This window comes from Limulus polyphemus, unplaced genomic scaffold (genome assembly GCF_000517525.1).
Source record: "Limulus polyphemus unplaced genomic scaffold, Limulus_polyphemus-2.1.2 Scaffold2176, whole genome shotgun sequence".
NCBI lineage: Eukaryota > Metazoa > Arthropoda > Merostomata > Xiphosura > Limulidae > Limulus > Limulus polyphemus.
This window is the reverse complement of record NW_013667786.1, coordinates 199,261-211,270: the sequence shown is the minus strand read 5'-3', so window position 1 is coordinate 211,270 and position 12,010 is coordinate 199,261. Positions and strand designations below refer to the sequence as shown.

At 33.0% G+C, this 12,010-nt stretch overlaps 2 protein-coding genes across 2 annotated transcripts in view; both read left to right on the top strand.

Annotated features, from left to right (window-relative positions):
• Nucleotides 1-1,018: 1,018 nt before the first annotated feature.
• Nucleotides 1,019-3,792, top strand: LOC106466170 (ankyrin repeat domain-containing protein 49-like; the record flags this gene model as incomplete). Its single annotated transcript, XM_013926412.2, has 2 exons — nucleotides 1,019-1,220; nucleotides 3,190-3,792. Coding segments are annotated over 2 exons (538 nt in total), but the record flags the coding sequence as incomplete, so codon positions are not given.
• Nucleotides 3,793-8,767: 4,975 nt separating this feature from the next.
• LOC106466172 (F-actin-capping protein subunit beta-like) overlaps nucleotides 8,768-12,010 on the top strand; it is a 15,036-nt gene continuing 11,793 nt past the window's right edge. Inside the window, 1 exon segment of the mRNA XM_013926415.2 lies at nucleotides 8,768-8,980. Coding sequence (XP_013781869.1) covers nucleotides 8,978-8,980 — 3 coding nt within the window. The 5' untranslated portion in view covers nucleotides 8,768-8,977.

Sequence of the window (12,010 nt, the reverse complement as noted above, 5' to 3'; positions counted from 1 at the left end):
AGTGTTAGCTAGGTTTGTCACATGTTATAATTAACCCAGTAACCCACCCAGTGTGTGAACTGTTTGGTCCGTTAGTGTTAGCTAGGTTTGTCACATATTCTAATGAACTCAGTAACCTACCCAGTGTGTGAACTGTTTGGTTCTTTAGTGTTAGCTAGGTTTGTCACATATTCTAATGAACTCAGTAACCTACCCAGTGTGTGAACTGTTTGGTTCTTTAGTGTTAGCTAGGTTTGTCACATGTTCTAATTAACCCAGTAACCTACCCAGTGTGTGAACTATTTGGTCCTTTAGTGTTAGTTAGGTTTGTCACATGTTCTAATTAACCCAGTGTGTGAACTGTTTGGTCCTTTGGTGTTAGTTAGGTTTGCCACATGTTCTAATTAACCCAGTGTGTGAACTGTTTGGTCCTTTAGTGTTAGTTAGGTTTGTCACATGTTCTAATTAACCCAGGAACCTACCCAGTGTGTGAAGGTTTTCAGATCCTAATCCACTCATCAAATGTAAAAGACTGATTGCCTTGTAGGTTTTTGCCATTCTCAAATCAACTGATGTTTTATTGTGTATCTTATCGAGACATAACATATTATAACATAATAATAACATATTATGACATAATAATAACATAACATAATAATAACATATTATAACATAATAATAACATATTATAACATAATAATAACATATTATAACATAATAATAACATATTATGACATAATAATAACATATTATAACATAATAATAACATATTATAACATAATAATAACATATTATAACATAATAATAACATATTAGTGTAATTGTTTCCTCTTTTTAATTTAGAAACTGGTCTTGATGATGTAGTTTTGATCTTCATATAAATGTTTTGTTTTTTAATCTAGAAACTGGTCTTGATGATGTAGTTTTGATCTTCATATAAATGTTTTGTTTTTAATCTAGAAACTGGTCTTGATGATGTAGTTTTGATCTTCATATAAATGTTTTGTTTTTAATCTAGAAACTGGTCTTGATGATGTAGTTTTGATCTTCATATAAATGTTTTGTTTTTTAATCTAGAAACTGGTCTTGATGATGTAGTTTTGACTGCAGCCGAGAAAAATGATGTATCGAAACTGAAGGAACTGTTAGAAAAAAATCCATCTTTGGTGAATGTCACTGACTCTGATTCTTACACTCCTCTACATCGAGCATGCTACATGAATAACATCGAAGCCATAAATGTGAGAAACACGTGGTTAGAGCCGTTTCTAAATTAGTCGCTTTAGTTCACTTCCATATTATAGATATCACTATACTGAAATATTTGAAACATCAATATTAGCAAGGCTAAGTAGGCTAACAAAATATATATATACACTTCCGGTATACTGGTTATGAAAACGTAGAACCTTTAAATGATGTTGGTAAACAATTTTTGTCTTCGTAGACAAAAGTTTCTAATATTTATAGTTAATTTTCAACTTGAACACAATTTCTAAACTGTTTCTAAAACTAAGACTGTGTGTTATTCTGGATATTGCAGTGAGGTTAAAAATCCTAAACTGTTTAACGTGTGATTTAGGCTTAAGAAAAGGATCAGTATCGTGACTAACTGGAAAATTCTTCCTTTCTCGCAGTCCTTTTAGTTAGTCACATTAGAGTTTCAAGTCATACTTTTTGTCTTCCACAAGTCACTGCCAAGTTGGCATTTTTTTTATAATATATTTCCTGGTCTCGGGTTTAAACCCAAGATCTCTTGCACACCAGGGAAGTGCTCTACCAGCTGAGTTAAAGGGCTGGCACTTACTAGTAAAACAAATTAAACTAATCAAACTACTATTTTTAGTCAATATTAGAATTAATCTGGGCTGGATGATGAGAGACAAGAATTGATCATTTGTTCCAGTGTCGCAAATTTTGGGATTGAATGAAAGACATTGTGGGCAGTGACTTGTGTGAGACAGACAATTAGATTTGAAATGATAATTTTTACCCACCCCTGCTTTGAAATACCTAAAAGACAAATTAAGAAGGCAATGTGATTTTATGGTAAATATTATGCCTAACGATTCACTCTTCCAAAAATAATGTTAGTCACATTAATCCATTTAAAACATAATGTTATTTGTATGGCCGAGTCAACCGAATTTAACGTTTCTCTCCGATTGCTGTACCTTTGGCAGATGATTTCAAGATTAAGTAGTTTAGGCATACAAAAGAAGTAAAATTAAAAAATCCTCTTCATGCTTGCTTCTGTTGTCCTTTCGAGCCAGAGAGTGCCTGAAGTTATTTATGCTAGCAGTTCCATTGGCTTACTATTTCTTGACATGCTTCACTCCCTAGAAGTCCACCAGTATTAGAAGTCCACCAGTATTACTTGCATTATTCCTGTCTCAACATGAAAAGTTTTTAACATTGGTAAGTTGCAGAGCTGGACCTTCGCAAAATTGTAGTCTGCGTGAACTTTGTATTCTGTGCCCCTACCCCTGTAAAACTGATAAGGACTGCTAATTTCAATGTCGATTTTGGCACCCTGTGTGGGGGCACATGTTGTCCACCCCTAGGGTCAGCCCTGGTAAGTTGATATTGTAATTTAATCTAAAATAGAACGCCTGCTTATAAAGACTGGTGCCTCTTGTTGGTTACTTCCATAATTTAATGCATAGCTGAAAAATCTTCATTAGACTTTAATAAAACTTATAACGACCATGTCATATACAATATTAACTCGTACCAGTGTTTCTTGCTTTGATTGCGATAAGGCTTGAACCATTTTAAAAGATTTCACACAAATTTAGTTTTCACCTATCGAAACTACAGTCCATGTTTTACATGCTATTATAAATCTAGTGGAGCCAATTAATAAGTTGAAAGATTAATATTAAATATTGTGGTTGCGGGTATTTCTGATAGAAGAAACATACAGTGTACATTTGTAGGTGAATACAGGGTGTCTGAAAAATATTGAACCATAGGTGATTTGCAGCTTTCCTTAATTTCAAATACACGGCCGATTCTGGTGTTGTCCAAACCTGAGAAGGTTGAGTTAATCCACACTTGTTTTGAATACAAGGACAGCATGCGGTTCCAGACTTTTCAGACACTCTGTAGTTCTCATTATTCTTATAGTTTTTATAAGAACAGTGCAGTTCTAGAAAAGTCTTCATCATTTCTGTGAGGTAATTTTTATGAACTAGCTTACTTTTGTAGGTTTTGCTTTCTTACAAAGCTGATGTACGAGCTAAAACATCTGACCACTGGGAGCCTCTCCACTGTGCTAGTAAATGGGACAATGTAGAAGCATCGGCTCTAATGCTTCAGAATGGAGGTTGTGTAAATGCCACATCTCAAGGAGGACTAACGGCTTTACATCTGGCAGCTGCGCACGGAAAGAGTGCTCGTACTTTAGAACTTTTGCTGTGGCAGCCAGAAACCGACTGCACACTCAAAATGCAGTCAGGAGACACGGCTTATGATGTCGCATTAAGAAGTGGCACACATGCACAGTTGTTTCGTCTGGTTGATGACAGCCTGAATGTTTGTTAATTCATTGTAAAATAATTATGAAGCTTAAATAATCTCTTCATTACTCATGAATATATAATTTACCTGGTTATATATGCATGTGTGTGTGTGTGTGTGTGTTTTAGGATGTATAAAACCCTTTCTCATTAGGAACATTCAGATGAAGTATCACTATAAAATGTATGTATCATTTTTAGTGTCTTAGCATTCTTAATCCTTTAGTACAAATGTAGAAACGAAACATATAGAGATAAATATGGGTACATTTGTACTCAACTTTCATTTTTACTCATTCGTTAGACTCCTTCATCAAACAAAGATTGGAGTACGCAAAGTAGACTCACCCTACAAACAAAGATTGGAGTACACAAAGCAAACTGTCACCCTACAAACAAAGATTGGAGTACACAAAGCAGACTGTCACCCTACAAACAAAGATTGGAGTACACAAAGTAGACCGTCACCCTACAAACAAAGATTGGAGTACACAAAGTAGACTGTCACCCTACAAACAAAGATTGGAGTACACAAAGTAGACCGTCACCCTACAAAGAAAGATTGGAGTATAAAGCAGACTGTCACCCTACAAACAAAGATTGGAGTACAAAGCAGACAGTCATCCTACAAACAAAGATTGGAGTACACAAAGCAGATCGTCACACTACAAACAAAGATTGGAGTACACAAAGCAGACTGTCACCCTACGAACAAAGATTGGAGTACACAAAGTAGACCGTCACCCTACAAACAAAGATTGGAGTACACAAAGTAGACCGTCACCCTACAAACAAAGATTGGAGTACACAAAGTAGACTGTCACCCTACAAAGCAGACTGTCACCCTACAAACAAAGATTGGAGTACACAAAGTAGACTCTATGTTTTTATCTGTTTGATATATTTAAATATGGTCTTGGAGAACAGGTTAGGAACTCTATTCCAAATAGACTTGATAACAGCTGTTTTTGTACTTGCAGTATGTGTTTGAAGATGTTTTTCAAGCTAATTTAATTTGAAAGATTACAAGTAATAACAACAATCATCACCATTATACTGTAAAACAAGGAAATATATGACAAAAGTAGTTTCATATACTGACTATTGGAGTCTTCACCGTTAATTCTAATCAAAACTTAAGGCCAAAGAAAGATCTTTAAAAAAGGCTTAAAAAACCCACTTGGTTATACAAAGAAAAAGAAATATATTTTTTTTTAAAAGGCTTAAAACTCTACTTGATTATACAAAGAACTTGTTCCATAACATCTCAAGATAAAAATTCCAGATGAATTACAGAACGTGATTGAATCCTAATTATTCTATGTAAAGAGCATGCGTGTAAATATATATATTTAAATTGTTATTACTAACTGAAAAGCCCGACTTGCGTGTACCTATCTATGTATGTGACCGAAATAATAAATACAATATGGCGCCATCTATTGAGTGGCATCACAAACAAAATTCTATAAAAAAAATTTCACACTGGGTTTTCAAAATTTAGACAATTAGAAAAATAACTACAGTATGTGCAACAACCATTTCTTTATATTAAAACATAGTTTGAAATAGAACTACTCTTCTCACAACAATAACATGACTTTCAGTGACACTCTACGTGAAGGTTTGATGATATCTTTATTGATGTAATTTGTAAATATAATACTAAAGATGTAGTAGTAAAAAAAAACTTATTTTTTTTCAATAAAGGGTACCACTTTTTATTATATAAGAACATTACAGTTTACATCTGCACAATCCGTACACTTTTCCCGTGCAGTGCCTCCCAGAATAATCCTTTTTTTTTAGCAAATTTTTATTTTTTCTAAATGTTTTTGAATGAGGTATGAATACTACAATTAGTCCGTATGTGGTGTTGATAAAAAGTTTGAAAGTGGCTTCAATGTGTAAGGAAGAAACCTTACTACAAGTTTAACATAATAATAAGTGTACAACGTTTCAATAAGGATTTCCATCATCAGGTTTCAATATTTTAGCCAACAGTTTTCACATACTTGGTACATTTATTTCATCTCTGATCACTCAGCTACTAAACATGACAACTGTCTATCAACTTGAAGGACAAAACCAAAGCAATGTCATGTGCAAACATAAAGTTAATCTTACTATAATAGACGTAACGTGTATATATATATATAGGTAGCGAGTTACTTTTGTTTTTCAGGTGAAACACGGTACCACGGTTAGTCTGTCATTCTGAGTTTGCGTGGTTTGAGTCCCAATACCACCAAAGGGGAAATAAAGAAGTCGCACTTTAGGGCAACCAAAAGTGGCTGATTCTCCAGTTACCTTAACAACTTTGACCAACTGATCATATCTTATTAAAATGTATCCATAGCCCTAACAGTGCACAGTTATTGTGTAACTAAGAGCCCCAAATTTCCCTTAAAAAAAGCTCCCCCTCTCCCCAATAATCACAAACGACTATTGTAAAAATAAACTTACTTGTACAATTTCACGGCTAATCTATCGAGTAACTCGTAGTTATAATGTAGCCTTGTTTTAGGTATTTCGTAAAGTCTCTCGATCATTAATAGCCATGAACAATGATATGCAAGTTTGTCACCTGCCGGCAGACTCCTCCCTTAACAGTAAGACTGTAACTAGCTGTTGGGGCTGAAGAGAGGGCTTCTAAAAAAAGAAGAATAACATAATACCACACGTTCAAGTCAGACAGAAGTCCTAGTGTGATATTCCACAATCCATATATTACCTACATCAATGAATATCTTAAATATGCACATGTAAGGGAACGAGCCTTTCAACCCATATTAACTTCCACAAATATCACTCTTTGTAAAGTGGGTAGAAACAGACAAAGGGTCAAGTTGGTACAAGCTTCCGTTCTAGTTCTCGTTGTATACAGGTTCTTTAAATATATTCTGAAATAATGAAAACACGGTGACTCAAAACACAAATCCTCATATTTAGGACCTACTAAGTACCCAACGGCCGTCTTTGAGCTCAAAACCTGAGCAAAATAATATTCTTCACTCTTAGTGAAATATCTTTACAATTTTTAACTAAAGACAACAACAAATAAACAACATTTTCACGTAATATAGACACTATAAATAACTTTACAAGATATCTGTAACATTAAGTACCATTAGCACTGCCGGATTAGCCTATTCGCATAAGTAACAAATACTACGGGTCCCGCACCCATTATATTTTTTAAACGTATTCCAATAGGATTGTTTGAATGTGCTCATTATGATGAGTACTGAGGTTGACACTTTTACTGTAATCAATAACTTTGCCGCCAGAAGTGTCAAAAACATACAATGTTGAAAGCTGCTTTGTAATTTCAACCGAGTATTTGTCAGCTTGTTCATTCAAGAAAAAAGATTAATTACTGATGCATATTTTATAGATCATTTATCACGAATAAAAGAAATATTTTGATATAAATACATATTTCTCATTTACCACTAAAGTTTGTGAAAATTAAATAAACTGTTCCAGTCATAATAAAGGTCCAATATCAGATATACGAGCCCCCTCTCTCTCCCTCTGTTTCATTTTTGGTAGATCAATATAGAATAGGCAGGTATCTGATCTGAGAATTGCTAATGTTACTCTTATTTTTAAAGGGGATTATAAGTGTTGTCCTAGCAATTATAGATCAGTTAGTCTTAATTCTGCAGTGAGAAACATTCTAGAGAGACTGGTAAAAGGTGCTTTATAAAATCGTCTAGTGAAATATTATATATTATAAAAGAAAATTAATAAGGATTCAATAAAGTGAAATCTTCCCTTAATAATCTGTTAATTTTTTACGAAGATGTTACGTGTTATCTGGATGATGAAAAGGATATGGATTTGGTGTATTTAAATTTTGAAAAAGTTTTTAATAAGGTACTACACAATAGATTAGCTAAGAAAATAACATCAATGAGGATTTTTTTTAAAGGATTAGTAAAATGAATTGTTGTGTGAGAGAAAGCAAAGAGTTGTTCTTAATATAGGCCAGTCAAATTGGGCACTTATTGCTTATGGTGTTCTTCAGGGTACAAAACTTTGACCTTCGCTTTTCTTATTTACATTAATAATTTTGATTGGAAATAATCAGTAAGTTAATAAAGTTTGCGGATGACATTAAACTCTTGGATATTAAGGATGGTGAGGTACTACAAAATGATTTTGATCCATTAATGAGTTAGACAAATAATTGATAAATGATCTTTAATTACAGTAGCTACAAGATTATCCATTCGGGTTATCATAACTTGGAACACACTCACTAATGTTACTGAATAAGAGGTCTTGGCATAATGATGAATAAATCACAAACAAGCTATCAAAGTAGTGCTCTGTTACTAGTAGCAATTATAATAGAATTTTGGGTTGTACTTATAGACATATTGATTACAAGTCAAATGGGATAATTATCTATTTATACACATTACTAGTTAGGCCACACTTTGAATACTGTGTACAGTTTTAGCCTCTTTATTTACGAACATAAAGGATAGGGACTTATTAAAATGGATTCAGAGGAGGGCTGCTATGATGGTGAGAGTGATTATCTTATTGGAATAGGGTAAGATCGCTTAAATTCTCTTGAAAAAAATAACAATAAGAGGTTTTCTTATTGCAGTTTACAGGATTATACGAGGTATTGATAGGATAAAGGTCCCTGATTTCTTTGTGCTGTATTTTGAAGACAATAGAGCGACAGGACACAAGTTTAAGATCTGATAAATGACAAGTTGGGCTGCAGTCAAAATGTTTTTATTTTCTAATAGGCTGATTGGGTTATGGAAAGAATTGCCGTCAGCAATATTGGAGGCTGGCACTTTACAATTAAGAGTTTAAAAGAGGAATCGATAATTTCCTGAAAAATAAAGGTTGCTTTATGTTTTAACTCTTTTCCAGGTTGTGTTATTAGGGACAGACTTGAAGGATCAACGGTCTCTTGTCGTTAGTATATTATTATTAAATTGTTATAGAGTAGGATAATATTTATCGTGGCGACGTTCCTTTATAGTGTTGATGATACACTGAAAAAAATGAAGGAGTTGGTGTTTAACATAAGAAAATCCGAAATAGATTCATGTATAAAAATATATTTTGGGTATATTGAAAAGCTTTCAGAAGTATAGTGAACATGATCTAATAACATAATATTTTTTGTGGTATTCATATATGTTATTTATTTATTAATTATATTTTGTTATAACTCTTTTCTTCCTGCAGCAAACCTCTGTGTGTGACAGGAAGCATAAAGCCAATTGAGTTGCTAGTCGTTGGCAAACAACATAGTACTGCCGGTAGGAGTAAGTAGGCGAGGCTGATAAATTATTTGGATACAAAGAGGAAGTAACTTAAGCCTAACCTTTAATAATTTCAAAATTACCGTTAACATAGCCAAAGTTTTGACGAAAAACTTAGAATAAGTGTAATTATTATAATATTTGACCAAAAAAAGTGAGACTGTGTACATAATAACAATGGTAAGTACCAATTGAAATATGATATTTATTTCAGGTACTGTGTATTACAATTACGTAGTAGTAAATACTGAGTTACTGACCGCTTAGTTCGTAGCTAATCTTCAAGTTCTTGGATCTTGACTTACGTCAGACTCGTTAATCTATTTCTTTAATTTTACATTTAGTTACCGTTCTCAGAACTTAGCTTTGGTAAACCTCAACAAACTCTTAGTAATAATTGTATAATAATACAGTAAAAAAAGAATAAATATGAATGTATATTGAACAAAATAATACCATCTTTTAGTTCAGTTAAAAAATAATTCAATCTTTAGTAAGACAATATTAATGGTGTAGCTTTTTTAAGCTTGAAGTTGAAAGGAGTTTCTTTTAATCCATCAAAAATGTGTATTCACAAAGAAGAGATTGTATTTCAAAAATACTTAAGCCTTTTAATTATTTGTGTTTTTCTAGCCCCACACTGTAGTGTTTTGTAATTACAGAAAAATTGAACCTGTGTTAGTAACAGAGAATCTCAGAGTCATTGTGTGGGCCTTTTTGATATTGATAGGGACATAATTAGTAGATTAATACAGGTTGTGGAGTTGTTTGTTTATATTTATGTTGAGGTGTTACAGTTGGTATTTGAAGATATGCTGAGGTGCTACAATTGGTATATTGTAAAAAATATTTTGAAATTTACCTTTAATTATAAGTAAGTGCATAGTAAAAAAAAGTGGCTTCATAATTTGGATCCCATATTCGATACAGATGTGTAAAATTTGGTCATCTTATCTAAAAAAGGATACTGAATTATTGAAACGGTTTAAGATGTTTGGATTATTCTAGGGATTGAAGAGTTACATTATAAGGAAAGGCTAAGCCTCTTGTGTCGAGGAAAGAAAAATAACAGCTGATCTAATTGAAGTTAAGATTATTCAGGGAATTGATAAGGAGAAATAATTTTAAGGTATTTAATAAAAGACAGGTGGGGCTCCAGTTAATACAGTTTTATTTTTGTACATGGTAATTGACACATGGAATACGTTGCTGTTGACAATAATGGAGGAAAGAACTTCTCGGAAACTTAAGAGGGGAATCAACACTTTACAGAAAAGTAAAGAGTCTGTTTACATTTTTACTTTTCCCAAGGGTGGGTGTGCAAGGACAACCTTGAAGAACCAAATAATCCCTTGTTTCCTGTAGGTTATATTAATAGTGACTGATGATAATGATCTTTGTGTAGTGGCAGTTAAATCACTGAAGCAGTTGAGGTTGTGCTTGATTGCTAGTATTAAAGATTAGAATCAAGGGGATATTTATAGAAATATTGATTACAAAAGAGGTAACTTTTTCTCTGTACAAATGACCAGTTAGGCATTGTTTGGAATACAGTACAATTTTGGTCTTCTTATCTTATTGAAAAGGGGTTCAGAGTTTGGGGATAGAAGGGGGGTTATCTTATGAGGATGAGTTAATTCATATTATTTCTTGAGAAAAGAAAGGTAAGAGATGACCTTGTTAAGCTTAAAAGATTATCTGGGGGATCAATATAATAAAAGCTTCTGATTTCTTTATGATGTATTCAGAATACAATAAGACAAGATGGCACAAGTTTGAGATTTGAAAAAACAGGTTGGACTCTAGTTAGATAGTTTTATTTTTCTAACAGGGTGATTGGTTTATAAACTTACTTACTGTTAGCCATAATAGATGCCAATAATTTACAAGAATTTAGAAGAAGAGTCCATGATTTTCCGAAACATAAAAGGATGGGTTTTAAATTTGTCCATTTCTCAAGGGTAGGGGTGAAAGGACAGCCTTGAAAAACCAAATGGACCCTTATCTATATATTATGGTTTAGTTTAATGTAAAAAAGTATTTAATACTATTGATATCTTAACAATTAGACATTTGTAATGAGGTTTTACTTCTACCATTTGAAAGGTCGTTCGACTTGATTAGCATTTCCAGTTGTTATTGTTTTTGATTATTTCAATTATCCAAGCCTCGTGAGTTTAATCAGTTAATTGATTAATAAAGTCTGATTAATTGAGTATCTAATTGACCAGCTCTAATGTAACTAAGTGTTTCTATGATTGTACAGAAATCTGTCACTTTCTGTAATGAAGTTGGTCAGGTGTTTGTAGTAGCAACTAAAAATATGTACAAAAAGAAAACTGAAGACCACTGAAGCTAGATGTTCAAGACCATAGAGTTTTGGATTAGACGTCGTTTGAAATTCAGTTAGAGCTTATAATTGTTGAATTATAATTAATCAGAGTTTAAGTGTCGTATTATTGAGCAGATTTTGTGATAACTTATGTAGTTAATTTTTTTTCTGGTATTTTCCTCACTTATTGGGTCGAGGATTTATATTGTTCAGTTACAAGTTTGGACTAGAATATAAAAGTTGGAGCTTTACATTTTCAAATTGTGAGCTTAATTATGTTCGACATGTGAAATTTATAATACGTACTGTTTTCTTCAGAATCCTGATATTAACGTTTCTGTTTTGTAGTATAATTGTTACGTGATTTTCACAGCATATATATATTGTTACAAGTTATTACAAAGCTTTAAGTTCTTAAACTATAATATGAATAATATCCCAAAATAACACGGATCTCTTGGCAATAAACAAATAAATTGTTATAGTTATTTATTAGAAGCCCTCCCAGTGGCATGTCTGTGGAATTATACTGTTAGTAAGCGGGTTTCAATACCATTGGTTGTCGGAGTGCAGATAGCCCTTTAAGTAGTTTTCTGCTTAATAACAAACAAGAGTATTTATTAAACTCGGAGTGTTGGGGTGGCTTTGAGAAATACACTTTTATGGTCATCCTAAACTGGTAAACACCATCAAGCTCCTCGACGGTGGAAAGTTTGCCCAGGTGAGTTGTTAGTAAAGTGGAAAGTTTGCCGATGTGAGTTGTTGGTAAAGTGGAAAGTTTGCCCAGATGAGTTGTTAGTAAAGTGGAAAGTTTGTCCAGGTGAGTTGTTAGTAAAGTGGAAAGTTTGCCCAGATGAGTTGTTAGTAAAGTGGAAAGT